The 19,278-nt window shown below is 45.9% G+C and overlaps 1 protein-coding gene across 2 annotated transcripts in view; it reads right to left on the minus strand.

Annotated features, from left to right (window-relative positions):
* Positions 1 to 244: 244 nt before the first annotated feature.
* TENM2 (teneurin transmembrane protein 2) overlaps positions 245 to 19,278 on the minus strand; it is a 573,466-nt gene continuing 554,432 nt past the window's right edge. For both annotated transcript variants that reach the window (XM_087429448.1, XM_014786118.2), the window contains 4 exons: positions 16,659 to 16,955; positions 13,607 to 15,221; positions 3,230 to 3,360; positions 245 to 1,610 (listed from right to left, as the gene is read on the minus strand). In XM_087429448.1, the coding sequence (XP_087285574.1) occupies positions 849 to 1,610; positions 3,230 to 3,360; positions 13,607 to 15,221; positions 16,659 to 16,955 (2,805 nt within the window). In that variant the 3' untranslated portion in view covers positions 245 to 848. The remainder of the gene's footprint in view (positions 1,611 to 3,229; positions 3,361 to 13,606; positions 15,222 to 16,658; positions 16,956 to 19,278) is intronic.

A 19,278-nucleotide genomic window follows, 5' to 3' on the forward strand; every position in this document is an offset into this window, starting at 1 on the left:
AATCTTCAAAGACAAAAGAGTATGAAATTTATCTGTAGTGATTATAGCCACCATTTTGAATTAAATTTTACACTCTGCGCTCAAATAAATTAGCTCAGGCCAGACTAAGTTGGGACCTGAGAGTTAAGTGCTGAACGGTATTATTTCACTTTGATTTTTGATAATTTCCTTTTTTTTCTTGCGTTTTTGTTTTCTTTAAAAAGTATTTCCAGTGCTCACTCTTTCACTTGTATCCCCCCTCCCCAGTCGCTACACACAAATCACCCCCAAAGTCATGTTTTAAATGCACCTGTATTTGTTTAAACGAAAACGTCTGTATATTTATTTGTCCAACAAGCGGTGGGAATCGCTCTCCTCGGCTGGTCTGGCGATGCACGCCCTCGAGGTGTCTGTGCCGCTCACGTGTGAATGAGTGAGGTAATTGAAGATGAGGCCCTCTCCTCTTCATTTCTTCGTTTTTCCGTCGGTGTGTTTGTTTTGCTTTTTGTTTTGTTTTTTTTTTTTTTGTTCTTTTGTTCCTTTTGGACATTTTGCGTCTCTTTTCTGCGTAGACCCAGAACAAGTGGGTCATATTTTAGGGGAACTTGGAACATGTTGTGTGTTTGTTCATTCATTCGTTTGTTTTATTTTCCTCAGAATTTTCAGCCAGGCTTGAGTCTACTTCAGGATGTGGGACTTCTTGCTTGGACAGTAGCATTTGAACTCAAAAAATGTGAGTTTTCTTGCCACTTGGTATCCTAAAGCAGCCCGGCCGTAGTGCCCCTGTTAGGTCTTCATCTCCTTAGGAGAGGAGATAACAGTTACTCCCACTGAGCCATTCAATCAAGGAATGGCAGCCGATTATTTTGTTACCTCTTTCCCATCTCATTCTGTCTTAAAAACTGGATGTTGCTGCTACTGTCTGCAAGCTCTGGGTATTGCTCTACAGGAAGAACGTAATATCCCTCATAACCTTGCACACGCCCTGTGCTCAGGAGCTGCTGCTTCTCGCCCTCAGTCCACAGGCGGCTCCCCTCTCTCCCGTCCCTGGCTTTCTGCTGCTCCTTGGCCCAGGCGGTGCCCAGGGCCCTCTGTCTCGCCTGGTCCAGGACGCGGGCCTTCTCTTCGTCCAGCGTGTCAGGAGTGAGGCCATAGCGGATGCTGAGCAGCAGCGTGGAGTACTGGAATTCAATGTTGGTGAACCTTCGAGTCCTGCCGTTGACCAGCAGTGTGGGCTGCGACACGGTCACGTTCACCCCGTTCTCCAGCACCTTGCGGCCGATGGTGGTGCCCAGCGTGACCAGGTCACTGTCGGCCGAGCCGATCTTGACAAAGTAGTGGGTGTCTTTGCCCTCGATGCTGTAGTGCATCTTGTCCAGGTAGTAGGCGTTGTTCAGCACGGAAGCCACCTTGCGACTGTCCTCGCTGGCGATGCTGGACACACCGGTAGTCACCCGCCCTTCTTTGATGGCAAACATGATGCCTTTCCCGATGATGGGTGTGGTGGTGGCAAACCAGTGGCCTGCTTTCTCTCGGATGGTGGCGTGGAGCTTTTTAGAAATGACCTGCCCTTCAAGGGCCATGAATGCCTGATTATGCCTCTCTGTTGTCTGCTGGACTCCTGTAATGAGCTGTGGGCATAAGAAAACACAGAAAACTGAGGCGATAGGCTGGGCAGCTGTTTCCATGGGCTGGGAAGCTCATGAAAAATGGGTCAGAAAGAGAAATATTTGGCCTCCCCCTGGAAGAACTAGTCTGTGTCTGTAATGATGTGAGCTAATATAGTCCTACCTTTTGGAACTAGGACAGGCTGGCTGGTCTTCAGTGCTCTGATGGTGTGGCCTGTCCACCTCGTAACTGGGCCACTAACTACAAAGATGGTGATGGAGGTCCGCCACCTCGCTGGCATCTGCACCCAGGCCTATACACTTACCACGTCTCGCCATTATTGAAGGCGGGGCCACTCTGCACTCTGATGTTCTGGCAGCTGCCTTGCACACTTCAGACCCAGGAATATCCTGACCTGAAGGGCAGCGTGTGTGTTTGAGCAGCTGTGACCCTGCTGCTGTGACCTAGATTTCTTTGAGGCCAATGCCCTGGATGTTCATTAACTTCCTTGGGTTAAGACCTTCTTACTCAAAGTATGGCCAGCGGAGAGGAACTGCCAGGACCTACTCTGTCAGAAAGGCAGCATCTCAGGCCTCACTCCAGACCTGCTGAGTCAGAAGCTGCATCTTCACAGATACCCCAGGTGGTTTGTTTGCATATTAATGTTTGAGAAGCATCAGGCTCAGAGATTCTGGCTTCGTGGGCCAGAGGGAATGTCCCTAGTTCTGAGTCATTTGCTTTGGATCCTGGCCCTGGTTCTGCAGAGGGATGAAATCACCATTATCTCCTTGGCCTTGCGTTCTCCACTCACAAATTACAGCTTGTCTCAGTTGGTGGTTGGGGGGCAGGCTGGGATATTGGAAGAGGCTGTGTTTGGGAGGTAACGGCACTTAGACAAATGAGAGAAATGATGGCTATTCATCCACTGAGTGGTCCCCAAGGGGCAGGACTGAGAGAACGCTGTTCTCAATTACCCGGCAGCTCCTCCTTGCCTCTCTCTAGTTACACAGTCTGGACCATTATTCAGGGCAGCTGAGATCTTTCAGACTTTTATAGTGCTGAGTACCGGTTCTGTAGCAGGGGTTATCTCAACACTGGTGCCCACCCCTCCTGTCCGATTGAGGCAGAAGTCTCAATTTGCAACTGACCTCCCTTCAGTCATCACCGAAAGACCCAAACACATATTACCTTCTGAAAACTCAATCTGTATACATTTGGGCCATAAAACACTGAGGTTTTATGTGGGGCATAAAAATGTTCTTTAATGGGACAGAAACTGCAAACCACGGTTTTATTACATCCCATAAAAGCCAAAAGGGTTAAGATCTTATAGGCAGTGCAGATGGTAAGTTGCTGCTAGATTTCTCTGTGCTGTTGTTAATCAAGGAGTGACTCAAGGGTACATACTGAACAGATAATGATATTACAATTAAGGGAATAATTGAGGTTGGGAAGATGTGCTGCACCAGACAAGTGACAGTGCTGACATTTGCTATCCTAGGAAGTCACAACGTTTCATGCACCTTTTATACCCAGCTCCAATGTTTTCTCTTCTACTGACATGCCCTTGGCTCCCATGTGGTTCTGTTTGCAAAAGGAAATGATGACAATCATTTGGATTCTTGGAGGAACCTCCGCTTACCTGTCCATTCTCACTTGCTTGACTCTCTGACAATTCATAGGGAGGAGGCACGAAATACATTTTGGCTCTTGGGAAGCCAGGAATTATGTTGCTAAGCTGAAATCCAAACATCACAAGCCAGCTTTTCACATCTATGGTGGAAAGAAAAATAAAGATTTCTGAAATCACGATGGATGGAAAGCAACAGAGGTTCTTGGAGAGAGAACAAAATAAAATGGGTGGTTGGGTGTGTGGTCCAACCCAATGGAGCAGGAGGCAATAGCTTGTGAAAGTCTCCTGGTCCAGAGCTTCTTTACATGGGTTCTAGGAAGTAGATGTCCTTCCAAACTAACCCCCATGTGGTGACTTAGAAGGCCAATGCTGGAGTGAGATAGATCTAGCTTCAAATCCGCTTGCTGTGTGTCCTTGAGCAAGTTCCTGCCCCTCTCTAAGCCTCAGCTTTCTCAGATGAGAACTGGGATAATAACTGTACCAATCTTACTGGGTTACTATGAGGACTGAAGGAGAAAAATCCATGTAAAAGGCTCATCACAGTGCCTGGTACATGGACTGCTCAATAAATGTGAACTCCTTCATTTGGCAAGTGTTTAAGGGAGCATCTAATATAGGCCAGTAAATGTGTTAGAAGCCAGAGATACAGTGATCAATTAGATGGATAAGTGATGATTATTAACACTGTGCAGGACATCTGGGGGAGAGTGTGCTGCACTGAGGCTGGCTCATTATGGAAAGGGGGTTCCAAGAGTGTATGGAATGCACAGAGTCTTCTGGCTCCTGAGACCCATTTCTCCGGGTGCCTAGTCTTCAAAGAGAGGTGAAGAGAGAACTCTGTGCTAAGAGTAAGACTGTCCTTCTCCCACCTGGGTCAAGATTGAGTTCCTTGCAATGGGAATTGTACCTCCCACAGGTCCTGCCCTCCACTGAACATCCAGGCTCTCAGAGTAAGACAGCATCCCCCAGGCCACCTTGCTTCCTTCTGCAGTGACCAATAGGGAGTCCCGGACATTCATCCCTTGCAATGCTCACAGCCTCACCCACACCATTGGCCTCGAGTCCAGCAGGACTCGCCTCTTTATGCTCCTTATCTCTGTAACAGGCACCCCAACATCACGCCTAACCTCTCTTTTCCACTTCTCCCCAACTCCCGAAACACTTCATCAGGCCCTCTGAAATTCACATCCATCATCAGCAAAGTCCCCCATGTCATCAACCTCCTCTCAATGGTTCCTTTCCCTTCTTGCTCTAACTGAAAACCTCTCTCTCCTGTGGACACTGGGCTCCCTGCTTCTTTTCCTACAATCGCTGGACCTGGAGGGACAAGTGCCCCTTGTTACAGTCATTGCTGACTCTGGGCCGCTCACCTGTGTTTCTTGATGCTTTTCTGCTCCACTATCACTCTCTCCATCTCTGTTCTTGAATTCATTCTAAGTGATTTCACTGATCCTTCCAACATCCTGGCCTCTTAGTTCCTTGGATGATCCTTCCCTCCACTTACTCTCATGCTCATCCTCTGGACCTTGTCATCACCAATAATTCTGATCCCCCCATTATCTCAATTTCATGTACGTCTCCCTCTGACCACCACCTGGACTCTTTCTAGTTTGCTCCTTTTTGTAAACTGACACCTATACTCCTTCATCCTCTCACCTCCCTGGGACCTTCAATCCCTCCTAAACTTCTTTTTCTCCTGTCCCTCAACATCCTGGTCTCTCTCCTTCTCTTACCTAGCCCACATTCCATGGCCAATCATTAGATTCATTCCCTTGTGTATATTCTCAGATCCTTTGCCCCTTTCTTGCTTCATCACACTTGCTTGGTGAAACCACAGTTTTGGTTAAATCCAAGTCTTTGCCTATTCTGTGTTTGTACGTGTGCAGCTGAATGTGGCTAGAGAAATGAATGTTACCATGCTGACTGGTGTCACTTTAAATTCCTGACTAGGAACCCCAGTTCTGCCTTCCTGCTGGCTGGCAATCTGACTACGTTCCCTTCCTCCCTTCAGTCATCCTCCCATTCTCCTGGGTGATTTTACACCTTCTCCTAAAACCTACAGCACCTGCTTTCCCTTCACACTCCAGCAGCTGTCTTTGTTTCCTATTCTCCTGAGAAAACTGATGCAGCCAGAGGGAAATTTCCCTAAACCCTCATCACATTTACTGGCCTACCAGCATCTGTACCCAAGTTCCCTGCCTTCTTCCTATTACTCTGCAGGAACTAAGTCAAGCTGCCACTTGAGCACTAGGTCACATCCTTTCTTGCCCATGCAAGGACATCACTCCAGAAACTCTCTCTCCCCCACACCATCAATTTATTCCCTCTTCCACTGGATCAACCCCAGTGGCACACAAACATGTTGCTAAATGTTCACCTTAAAAAATGATGTGAACAGACATTTTTCCAGGGAAGATATACAGATGGCTAATAGGCTCATGAAAAGATGTTCAGTATCACTAATCATCAGGGAAATGCAAATCAAAACTACACTAAGATATCACCTTACACCCATTAGAATGGCCATAATCACCAAGACAAAAAACAACAAATGTTGGAGAGGTTATGGAGAAACGGGAACCCTCACTCACTGCTGTTGGGAATGCAAACTGGTGCAGCCTCTATGGAAAACAGTATGGGGATTCCTCAAAAAATTAAAAATAGAAATACCTTATGATCCAGCTATCCCACTACTGGGTATTTATCCAAAGAACATGAAATCAACAATCCAAAGAGGCTTATGCACCCCTATGTTCATTGCAGCATTATTCACTATAGCCAAGAAGTGGAAGCAACCCAAGTGTCCATCAACAGATGATTGGATAAAGAAGATGTGGTATAGATATACAATGGAATACTACTCAGCCATAAAAAAAGACAAAGTCGTCCCATTTGCAACAACGTGGATGCACCTGGAGGGTATTATGTTAAGCAAAATAAGCCAGACAGAGAAAGACAAATACCACATGATTTCACGCACACGTGGAAGGTAAACTAACACATGGACAGAGAGAACAGTTTGGTGGTTACCAGGGGGAAGGGGGTTGGGGGGTGGGCACAAGGGGTGAAGGGGCGCATTTATATGGTGACTGACACAATAACGTACAACTAAAATTTCACAATGTTATAAACTATTATGATGTCAATGAAACAAAAATTCCTCTGTTGTCCCTACTTCTCCCTTTAGCCACTACCCATTTCTCATCCCCTTTAACAAAAACTTCTCAAACTCAAAATAATTCTCTATACTCATTGTCTCCCATTCTCCTCTTTCCAATTAAAGATGTCCTGGACTACTCCACTGAAACCACTCTTGTCCAAGTCATGAATGATTTCCATGTTGCTAAGGCCAACGTTGATCATGTTCCTCATTTTATTTGACCTATTAGAAGCATTTGACAAGTTGAACGCTCCTGTCTTTCTATTTTCTTGGCTTTCTGGATAACACCTTCTCTTGTTTGTCCTTTTCCTATCATAGTAGCCACTCCTTGCCCTTTTTTGGTTCTTCCTCATCTCCCTGTTCTCTTAATGTTGGGATGCCCTGGACTCAGTCTGTGAACTTCTTCTCTACTCTATCTACTCTTACAAACACGGTGATCTTATCCAGCCTTATGGCCCTAAATACCATCTACATGCTGATGCTGACTCCAAAATTTATATCTCCATCCTGGACCTCTCCCTGAATGCCAAACTTGTATATCTCATTATATTCCAACTTACATCCAAAACTGCACAACTGATTTCCTTCCCAAACCTGCCCCACTCACAGTCTTATCCATTTCAGGTAATGGCAACTCCATCCTTCCAGCAACCATCCTTGACCTCTCTCTTTTTCTTACTCCCCACATTTAATCCGTTGATAAATCCTTACCGTTTTTTTTTATTGAGGTAAAATTCACATAACATAAAATTCATCATTTTAACCTTTTTAAAGTACACAATTCAGTGGCTTCTGGTACATTCACAATGTTGTGCAACCATCATCACTATCTAATTCCAGAACATTTCCATCACCCCCAAAAGAAACCTCATATGCATTAGCAGTCACTCTACAGTCTCCTTTCCTCGCAGTTCCTGACAACCAGTAATCTCCTTTCTGTCTCTATGGATTTGCCTATTCTGGACATTTCATATAAATGGAATCATACAGTATGTGGCCTTTTGTGTATGGCTTCTTTTACTTAGCATGTTTTCAAGGTTCATCCATGCTGCAGCATGTATAAGTACTTCATTCCTTTTTACGGCTGATAAATATTCCATTGTTTGAATATACTGCATTTTGTTTATCCATTCATCGGTTAATGGGTATTTAGGTTGTTTACACTTTTTTTCTTTTTTACTATTACGCATAGTGATGCTATGAACATTCATGTAAAAATTTTTGTTTGAAAACCTGTTTGCAATTTTCTTGCATATATACGTAGGTGTCGAATTGCTGGGTCAGATGGTTAAATCCTTTACTTTTACTCTTACAATAGATCCAGAATCTGCATCCACTTCTCGACACTTCCATCACCTCAACTCTGGCCCATCATCTCACACCTGGACTTCCAAGTGGCCTCCCTGCTTCCACCTCCCTGCCCCATATACCTTATCAGCACAGCAGCCAGAACAAGCCTTTAAGCATGGAGCAGACCATGCCATTCCTCGGCTCAGAACACTCCAGGGACCCCCATTTCTCTCAATGAGAAAGTCAAAGTCCTTCTAATGTTCTGTAAGGACCCTCACCCATTATCTCTCTGACCTCATCCTCGCCACTCTGTCCCTTGCTCACTCAGCTCCAGCCTCTGTGCTATTTCTTGAATATGCGAGGCACACACTCATCTCAGCAACCCCTCTGCCCCAAGTGTGCTTCCCTGAAAGTATTTTCTGGCTCTCTCACTCACCTCTTTCAGATCTTGCTCGAATGTTGTCTCTCCAATAGGGCCAACCCCAACTATCACATTTAAAACCTGCCCCCCATTCCCAGCCCCAATCCAAAGTCCCCTTACTCTGCTAATCCACGCTCCCCTCCCAAAAAAACCCCAGTAATCACATTCTAACATGCTGTATCATTTGTGTATTTACTATATTTATTGTTTATTGTCTGTCTCCCTCATTCAGAATGTAAGTTCCACCAGGGCAGGGAGTTGAAAATTCTGTTTTATTCACTGATGTCCCCCCAGGCCCTACAAGAATGTCTGGCACAAAACAGGTGCTCAATAAGTATCCATGGAATGAATGAGTGAGTGAGTCAATGAACACTGAACATGTGTGCAAAAGCTACCCTGAGTAGTGTAAGTGTGACAGAGGAACTATCTGTACCTGCCTGAGAACACGCTTCTGAAGGGGCTAAGTAAGGTATGACTCCCTCTGCCCTGGGACTGTAGTGAGAGATTTAACGTTGACTTTGCTACTAAACATACAGGCATAGAAGAACCTTCTAATGAGAGGGAGTCCGGAGTCCATGGTGCATCCATTGGTCTTGGGCACAGACTGGCTCCTTGAACCACTCACCAACTACATATAATAGTGATAGCCCATTTAAGAGTCATTTAAGAATACAGGCTTGAAATTGCCTTAAAAAGTGTGTCAGCATCAAGCAGAGAGGTCTGGCTTTAGTCCAGCAATGATCATATATTTATGGAGCACCTGTTTTGTGCCAGGTAAGTGCTAGGGGCAGTAGAACGTGGATGTCCCAACTTTGGATATTCACAGTCACTCGTCACGATGGTTTTGCCATATCCAGTATCACCTGTACTAGTACTTACTTCCTGATTTTTAAAAAATAAATTTGCCTTTCCCACTTCAGTAAATCCATTTTAAAGAAGAAACTTATGGCACTACCATAAATGGGAAAGCAAACTCACTGGATGCAAACAGAAAATAACTAGAAAATTAAAACAGAGGGGAAAAAAAGCAATGCAATTACATTAGAGTGTGATTTTGTTACCTGTCACTGAGGGAGTCTTAGACATGCTCCCTCCCTAAAAAAGGGAGATTAGAAGTGTTAATGAGGTTTTAAATACATACCAGAATCCAGTGGAGACTTTCTCCTCAATTTAGAAGAAAAGGAGCTCTGAAGGGAGACTAACTTTCCCCATTCGTGTTTCCATTATCTAATACCTCATCTGTACACCGTATAAAGTTATCCCATCTTTCACCAGGCACACGTGGGATATGGAGGCAATCCCAAGAAAGGCAAGAGGTCTTTGCCCTCAGAAGACTCTCCCCATCCTGATATTTTCCCTGCAGGGATCCCTCCCTAGGACTCAGGGGGGATGTTAAGAACTCCTTGCCTCTGAGACCAGAAATTTTAACGGCCACTCCCATGAACGATAATAGCTCACGTCATCTACTCTTTTTTTTTTAAGTGTCTAACAGGGCTTGGTTTCTGAGTCTAAACGTATTCTGAAACATTTATTCAAGCTGCCCGGCTCCTCCTCCATTCTGCAGAAGGCACTTCTGGCACCACGCAAACACCCCTCCTCCTTTTGAAGTAATTGGTGTTATCCAGCGACAGGCTCCCTAAACAATCTGTGAGAAGGAGCCGGGGAGGTGGCTCCTCCTAATAGCTCATTACTCCCCTCTCCTCATGTTCTTCACGGCCTGTGATTATGTTGCCACCACTGCCGAAGCTCTCTCTGAAAATGCTGTCAGCACAGCATCTTAGGTGTTAAGTGTAGACATGAGAAGAGGGTAATGTGAGAAGGAGGCTGTGCCTTCTCCCTCACTTGGGGAAATTAAACTTCACAAAATCCACCTACATAACTCACGTGTGCCTGGGGTTTGTGAGCCCGAAGCCCCGCCAGGGAGAAGGGGTGGGGAGAAAAGAATCATTGTGGGCGACATCTGGGAGGTTCTCTTGACTCAGAATTTGGGGTTTCAGGTTTGCCCAAGCAATGCCACTCAGAGCAGAGTTTGGATCTGTTTCAGGGTGGATCTGGAGACCCCTCCCCACGTTCCCCAGAAAATTATGCAAAGGTGGTGTCTCCACTCTTCGTCTACAAACTTCCCGTCTCCAAGTCCATAGCTGCTTATAAGTAACACATGCATTCCTGCCATTTATTAGCCTTGGCGAGTGTGAGGTGCTTTACACCTCACAATTCATTTACTTTTTAAAACCTCATGGAGTGAGTGCTATTATTATCACCATTTTGCCGATGAAGAAACTAACATTCAGAAAGGTTAAGATGTTTGTCCAAGTTACACAGCAAGCGATTGGCAAGGCCAGGATTGGTGTCTTGAGATGTACTCAGCTGCTAACATCCTAAGGAACTGGTGTGAGGACAGGCCAGGCTTGGGGCTGGCACAGGTCCCAGTTTGTTGAGGACTGAGGAGTTTCCTGTGACGCTAAAATTGGAAAAGACTGGGGCACTGCAGGTTGTTTGGAAGGGAGTCTGTCTCCCTATCTGTCTTTTACATCCATTTCTCTAATGTCTTTTTATCACAGATATATCAATTGTTAATATATTACCTTAAAAAAATAACTGTTATAAAAGGGTGCTGCTTTGGAGCCCAAGAGTGGGAAAGGAACCACTCTGGCCTCCTTCAACCCCTCCAGGCAGCTACACCTCTGTTCCAGCCCAGGTGTCTTCCAACTCCTCCTGGGTGCTCTATGCTGCTCCCCTTCATGCCAGCATTCCTGGGGGGAAAGAGAACCTCCTCCAGGCTCAGGAGCTGCCTCCTGCGTTCAGAGAGCTCTGTTTCCAAACAGCAATGATCCTTTTGAGCACCAGAGAGAAGGTTCTGTTCTCTGCATTCCTCCTGACTACATCTTAATTACTTCTGCTTAAATTGTGAGTGGCAAGTTCAACCACTCTGCTGTCTCCTAAGTGGCAAATTAAGACTAATTTAGATGGGGTTTACAGATTAGCCAACATTTGCAGAGTGGAGAATGATTTGGTGTTCTCTGCTGGGATCCACTCTCCGGGGGTCATCTCCTCCTGAACAGGCAGCAGGTGTGGGCTGGTGCCTGGTCTGACTCGCTTCTCTTCCTGGGCCCCCCCTTCCCCTAGCTTCCACTGCAGACATCAGCCCTGTGCACGCGGCTTCTCTAACAGTGCCTTTTATTTTAGACTCTTTCAAATGGTTTTTGGATTCAATTTTGTTGGACTTAGTTCAACTTGATTTGATTCCCATTTATTGAGTCTCTACGAAGCACAGGAATGAGGAGAGCCATCTCACTATTTAGAAAACTCTGCTAATTTTTTTTTTTTTTTTTTGCCTTTTCAGGAGAACCAGGAAAATAGCTGAGGGGGTCAGTGAGTTGACTGTGCTCTGTGAATGATTGTGTTCGGGCCTTGGCAGCTCTAGGTGTCTGTTCAGCTCACTCTGAGGGCTTTCTTTTTATTTGCCTCTGGCTGATTCATCTCTAAGGTATCCAGTGCCAAGCAGGGCTTTGAGAAACACATTCTGGAGGGTGGGGGAATTCTTCTCCCATGGCTAAGATAGGCATGGTCTGCCTCCCCAGTCACACTGCTTCCTCTGTCTGGAACATTCTTCCTTTCCCTGCCCTACTTCATAATGGTCTTTGCTCAAATGCCACCTCCTCAGAAAGGCCTCTGTCAATACCCTAAATAAAGGAGACATTTCCCATCACTCTCTGTCTAACCCTATATCCTATGTTATGTTCATAGTACTTATTGTTACCTGAAACTATATACATACGTGTGTGTGTGTCTGTTTTTCTGAGAGTTCCTTTAACTTGAAAGTGCAGTGACCTGGGGGACAAAAGTCATGCTAAGCCATGGGGAAGAGAGGGGCAGAGTAGTGTGGCAGGGCCTCCCCATGAGGTGCAGCGCGGAGAACAGGAGGGAACTAGCTTGGCTATGGCTCTGGGCTCAAAAGGTACCAGTTGTAGGGAGATGCTGAGTTCAACTTCAACTGCTATGGAACTTGTCAATGAGGCATAGCATCACTACAAGTTGATCTCTAAGGTCATCTATTTCTGTCTGCAGCATGGGACATTAAGGGCAGTGCTGTGCTCCGGATAGCTGCTGCTTCCTTCCCTATCTTGGGGATGGACAAGTGACCTCTGAGGGTAGGGACCCTTTGGGCTTGATGCCTCCCTGGCCCATGGCCAAGAGCTGTGAGTCTCCTAGAATTTGAGGGGCCTTGGACTTGGGGTCCTCACTGTTGCTCCTCTATAATGCACGGACAGGTGAGATGGCCCTGGCTTCCTTGCTGAAAGTTGGTGTCTTTGGATCCATCCATCCATCTGTCCATCCATCCTGATTTCCTTGCTTTCTTCCCCCTGAGGACAGGGACTTTATCTTGCTCTCTACTGCATCTGTAGTACTTAGTATATGTTAGATGCTATGAAAATATTTGTTGAATGGGTGAATGGATGATAGATGGAGATAGATGGCTGTGGATGGATGGACATTTTACCAATTTCTCATTTAACATGAGGAAGTAGATTATTTGCCTTTGTTGGCCCCTCTATCTATACCCCCTCTAGAAGCTTCCTATGTCCTTCTGACTTTTGCTCACAGTTTTTCTTCAGGGTTGAGCTCATCTCTGCCAACCAAGATCCCCTTCATCCTCAGGCCCATTTTGACATGGGCCCTTCTGTACTATGTCAAAATTTTCAAATCTGAAGTCATCTACACATGCATACACACACACACACTTGAGAGAAAGGTGTTTGTCTTGTTCACCATTGTATCCCCAGAATCTAGCATGGTAGCACTCCATAAATGCTTGTTGAATAAATAACTGAACAGACACGTATATGGTAGCACAGACTTAATTCTCTTTGCCTTATCATTGGTTATTTGTATTTGTATCTCGCCAGCCTGGTTGTGAGGTCAGGAACTGGGTCTTAGTCATCTCAGTACTTATGCTAACTCATTGCTTCACTAGTAATGATAATGTTAATAACGTGAGCAGATACCCTTTTGTGAACATCCTCTGTCTAAGTGCCAGGCGCTAGACTTTACCTACATAAGTTCCTTTACTTCTCGTGATCACTCTATGGGATGGCTTTATTAGTGCCCTTTCACAGAGAAGGAGACTACAGCTCAGAGAGATTGGACAACTAGACCAAGGTCCTTTGCCTTATAAATGGAAGAGAGAGAACTTGAAACAGACATTTCGGACACCAGAGTCTCATTCTTTCCCACTTTATAAGGCTGCTTTCCTCTGTTGGGGTAGGAAGGGCTCTTTTAAAAGTTATTTCAACTGAATGGACTTGAAAATGGTCAGGGCATCTTCAAACAGACCTGATGACTGCTCTGTACTGCTGCCATTTGACTGTTCTAGATATTGTACTGCCCACTGTTTACAGCTCTCCGGGATTCTCCTAGCATCAGATATAAGACCTTCTTTCGAAGTTCCCAATGGTCTACCAGGACAACCACCCCACAGGGAGCCACTGCTCAACTAAGGTGGGAAAGTCCTCACCTGTCACATAGTTCTTCAAGTCCAGCTCGTTGCTGAGAGGATTGTTGCTCTTGAACATATACAGGTTAAAGGGGGCTGGCTCCTTGCCCACATTTTTCCACATGGTATAGTCTGGAGAGGTCCATCGTCCTGCTAGCACATCATAATCACGCTGAGTGAAGTGGACCAGCTTGGTCAGGGGGTCGTAGAGTCCCCCATGGAAGCCAATGACCATCTGGAAGTCAGGGTTGGAGTCATAATAAATCTCCCCATAGGCTGTGTACTGCAACTGTTTGATCATGAGACCATTGATGCTGAACACAGCCAGGGGAGTCCCTGTGTTATCTGAGGCAACGTAGTACTCCTCCCCACTGCTGCTCTCCATGGCAAAGAGGTGACCTTGGAGGTCATAGTAGAGCGATGTTATCTCAGAATTGGAGTGATTGTAGACATGGGTGATGCGAGTTGGGTTGTGAAGGTCAGAGTAGAAATACTGCAGATGGTGGCCCAGGTTGGTCTTGTAGGAAGCCCGCCGCCCCACACCATCGTAGCGGTACTGGACACTCCATCCACTGGCCTTGTTGTAGGCTCTCGTTAGGAGGCCCTTGGAGTTGTACTCAAAGATGTCAGCACCTCGCTGGCACAGATAGCCATCATCGTCAATTTTGTACTGCACATCGCCGAGTCTAGTTATCCGATCTCGGAGGTCATAGCGCAAGGGCATAAGGCGCACACTGTTGCCTGGGTTCAGCAAATGGAGGTTCCCATTGAGGTCATAGCTGTAGCGCCAGGTTGGGCGGTCATTGACGGCCACACTCTGGAGCTGCCCATCCCCATCATAATCATAAGTGTACTTAGTGGTGTTGGCATATGGCCCCAGTTTTAGCTCCCTCTTGATCACCCTTCCCATGCTGTCATACTGCACTGTCATCCAGTACATGAGAGACCGGAACATCTCGTACTGGACTTCCTTGATCCGCCCGTGCGTGTCAAAGTGTTTGCTGAGGGTCATCACAGCAGTGGTGATAATCTGGTTGATATCATAATAGATGACTCCAAACTTGCCAAAGTGCTCCACCTTGCCGGAAATCTCGTCATAGCGGTAGAGGTCAACGGGAAGGGGAGTCTCACTTATGACAGGCTTGATGCTTGCAATCCGGAAGCTGTTGTCATGATAGGTGTAGTCAAACCTGGCGTTGACCATGCCTTCCTCAGAGAACCTATAGATCTGCTTGTCCACAAGTGGGCCAATCTTCCGGTACCTGATGGTGCAGGAGAAACCCCCACTTTGAAGGTTGACCATTTTTAAAACACCAGTGGTCTCGTCATACCCAAAGGTGACTGCAGTACTGTCATAGACAATCTCTGATAACTTGGAGAGTTTTCCATACTTGTAGAATACCTGGCGCCCAGTGCCCAAAAACGATGTCTTCAGGATGCGGCCATCATCACTGTAGTCAAAGATGACTGAAGCGTTGCTTTCAGGTGGGTTGTAAATGTTGCGGATGTAGCCAATGGAGGTGTGGGTAGACATGCTGTGCCTGGCGACGCTGGGCATGGTGACGGCATGGAGACGCTCGGAGGAGTCATACTCAAATATGTACTGACGCTGACTCTGAAGCAGGAGGACCATGGACTGGAGGAAGGAAAGGGGAAGGGAACACGTGAGTTGGCTCTTTAGGACTAAGCAGTCAAATGGACAGAATTTATTCCATTTCCCCAAATGTCAATTCAAAAGCCACGAAGGATGGGGAAGTTTAGACCAGAGATTATGAGTAGATTGATTTCATTGGGCATGCCAACTCTGATGGATCATGGTGGCTGCCTCGAGCAATGCTTCCCAAACTTGAATGTGCGTGTGAAACACCCAGGGATCTTGTTAAAAGGCAGATTCTGATTTAGTAGTTCAGTGGAGGGATATTGGGGGAGGTGGCCTGAGAATCTGCTTTTGTAACAAGCTCCCAGGTGATGCTGATGTTGCTTGGACCATACTTTGAGTAGCAAAGGCTTGAAGGACTGAGGTGAGAGGCATTGACCTTGCCTCTAGGCTCAATAACGAGAAATCCTGAGGTTGTTTAGAAATGACTGCCACTGGCCCAGCAGGGAACAGGTGTAACACACCTACTACATTTTGGCCACCCCTGATTAAACCTAGAAAGAAATCATATCCTCCATTTAGAAGCTACTGAAAAGATTACATAAGCCAGAATCATTGATTCTTTGGGAAAATAATGGCCTCAAACTTGAGGCAGTTGGGAGATTCTTGCCTCCCCTGGTCAACCATTCTAGTATTTTATGGCATAATGAGAACATTATTCAGGAAAGACTAAAGGGACTGCTGTCTCTTGTCTCTTGGAGAGGAGGCAACAGCTCTGTCTGCAAGTGACTGCTGTGATGACCAGGCAAGAAAGGAAGACATGGAAATGGACCTGTGTCAAGGTGAGTCCAGGTGAGAGGCCTAGGCTGAGCTAGGTGACCGGGGCAGCCTTCAAAAGTCTTGTCTTGTGCCCTGATGGGACCTCTTTTTACCACTGCTCCAACCTGACCTTTTCCGACATGGAGACCTGAATCTGGCACTTTCGGACACAGGGAGTTATGGAGAGAATCTGTTGGCTGGTTTAGCCAATGGGCCAAGTAGGAGGGTGTTGCTCTGTGTGTTCAGAGTTTTAGGCAAAATTCCCTACCTTGATGGCTTAATTTCGGGCAAGGCAGAAATGAATCACTGCATTTCCAATTCATAAGTAATGATTAGTCATGCTGCCAGTGGGATGAGTCTGTCCGCTTCAACAGCACTTTTTTTTGGGAATAAAATCAGATAATCTGTCCTTTTTGCCATTACTGAGTGTCTAGCACTTTTTTTTTTTTTTGCTTTTCATAGTAATGGTGCTAAGCTATGAATAACATTGTCCTTCAGATTTCCTCCTTCCCAGCGAGGATGGGAGTGTGAAGGAAGCCCTTCTAGAGTAGTCAAAGTAAAGATGTTAAAATGTCTTATGGCAAAGCATATCAGGTCAGCTTAAAAAGAGCAGCGTGAATAAGAGAAAGCCTCAGCTGAGCCGGCAGCAGTACCCACCTTGTCGAGGTAGGAGTAGCTCCACACTTTCCCGTCCGCAAACATGCGGGACACGATTCGGCCTTGCTTGTCGATGTCCGTCCTCTCGCTCATGGCCCCACGCTGAAGGCCAGCCAGGCGCCCATTGAAGAAGTACGAGACATTGACGGCTGCCAACCCACTGCTGGGGAGCCACAGGAAGGGGCGGCCCACCTGGTCGTAAATGATCCTCAGGGTGAACTTCCGGTGATCATCATAGATCTTTTCTGTCCGAATATTCCGGTCATAGTCAATGGACAAAAGATTTCTTCCATGGACCTAGGAAAACACAACGGGCCTGGTTTGAAAGACATCACCTTGGCCTGTTAGTTCAGGCTCCATAGGTATGTGTTGGAAGAAGAAATAACCTTGAAGTTATTTTGAGTAGTGCTTTCTAAACTCCTTTACATTATGTTAGACACAGAAAATGGTAATATTTGTAGGATGCACTAGAATACAGAAATGAGGCTGCTTATGGTCAGAGCTGACTGATTTGGGCATGGTTTCCATGAGCAGTTATGTAGGCTGTGCACTGCACAATTAAAAGGGGTGCCATCATGCTGTAGAACATGTGAATGGTGAAAATTGTGCAGTGCACAAATTACAGAGCCATACACAATAGCCCTTGATCCTGGGGTTCTGACTGCCCTGGCTGGCCACCCTGGGGGGCAAAGAATTTGTATATTTGCACATTATAACCCTTTTATGGCACACCATCAGCTGAGTAGCTAATGATCTTTAAGAGCAGGTGCCAAGATTTCTTCTGAAACCTCAAGTAAAGGTATGTAGGAGGGTAGGGAGGAGGTATTAGAAATCCATATTTTACAAAGATCTGGGAATATAAGGCTCATTCCTATGCGAACTCCTTTACTTCTGTCTAGAGAGAAATCTTGCCACTGTCAAGGACGCAGGACATCACTGGGGAGACCTCAGTGGGGCTGGGGAATTCCAACAAAGGGAAGAACTGATCTCCTTTGATTTGAAAGGAATAGTGGAACACATCCAGACATAATTTAATATTTATTTAAAAGTTGATCTGATCAGAGAAGAGAGCCTGTCCCAGAAGGCAGAGCTGGGGGACTAGACTCTGGTTAGGGGCAAAGGAGAGGGACTCTGAAGATTCAGCTAGCCCTGAGTGGATGGCTGGAAGTGAATAAAATGAGGCCGATTCAGCCTAGGCTCTTTCAACATAATTGACTGCAAATCCAGCTGTCCCTGGGGTGACTGCTGAAGGCTAGGGAAGATGTAAACAGGCAGAAGGAAGAGACGTGAGAGATGTTTGCTACTTCTTCACCTTAATCTAATAATTCAATAGCACTTAATGATAATAATGATGAGGATGGTAATAACAACTTTAACATGTGCCGAGGGCTAGTATACATAGGCATTGTGTTAGGCAATTTGCATCTATTGTCTGAGTTGATGCTCACAAAGATCATTTGACAAATGAGGAAACTGAGCCTGAAACAGAGAGGTTACATACTTGCTCAAGGTCACACAGCAATGAAGTGGTAGGGATCGTCTGGAACTTAGGTCTTCAGACTTCAACGAGTTAACCACTTAGACATTTACCCAGCTTTACTGCTTCCTGTATTGTATATGCCTTGAGTGCCCTGAGATGTGTCAAATGATGAAGAGACAGTAAAGCATTGCCTCAGCCCTTGAGGGCTCCATATTGCAGCTTTATGGGGAGACAAGGAATAATTCTAATACCACAGACACCTGTATTCTGAGGAGCAGCATTATACCCTTTCACATTTCACAGCTTCCTTTGGAGATAGGAGTGGCTAACATGATGTAAGTTGTAATTGTTGGCTGCGTCTTCTGTGGACCTTGAAGGAAGCTGACTCAGCTAAGAAGTAAGCACCCTTTTGTTCTTCCCACTTTCCTCCTTTGGCTCAGTGGAATGTGGATGTGATCGCTGGAGCTCCAGCATTCACCTTGTGAATATGGGGTGACTTTGAGGATGGAAACCTCAAAGAGAATGGCTCATCCAGAGAAAAAGAGTCTAGATCCCTATTGACCTAGGTGTCTTCAATGGTCATCCATAAGAGCCATGAATTGCTTATCTCTAGACTCCTTTTAGGTCATAAAACATAATAAGCCTATATCTTGTTTAAGCTCTTGTTGTTTCTAATCTCTGTTACTAGCAGTTAAAACTATAAGTTCTTTTTTATTTTTTTCCCCAAAGCCCCAGTAGATAGCTGTATGTCATAGTTGCACATCCTTCTAGTTGTTGTATGTGGGACGCGGCCTCAGCATGGCTGGAGAAGCGGTGTGTCGGTGCGCACCCGGGATCTGAACCCGGGCTGCCAGTAGCAGAGCGCGCGCACTTAACCACTAAGCCACGGGGCCGGCCCAAAGCTAATCTAAACTGACACAAGCCCCTGATGTTTGACAGGTACTGTGCTAGGTACTTTGCAAACCTGATCCCAGTTTAATTCTCACAACATAGGTAGAAATTAGTTTATATATGGGCAGTTGAGCTCAGAGGAGTCACATGGATAGACAAGGGGCAGAGGCTGGATTTGAACCAGTACTACTTGATTCCCCAAACTATTGTTGTTTCATGGAGTCATCCCAGAGAGAAGGGGATAGAACA

The sequence above is a fragment of the Ceratotherium simum genome, chromosome 4, assembly GCF_057802395.1.
Source record: "Ceratotherium simum simum isolate JZ-2026a chromosome 4, ASM5780239v1, whole genome shotgun sequence".
Classification (NCBI taxonomy): domain Eukaryota; kingdom Metazoa; phylum Chordata; class Mammalia; order Perissodactyla; family Rhinocerotidae; genus Ceratotherium; species Ceratotherium simum.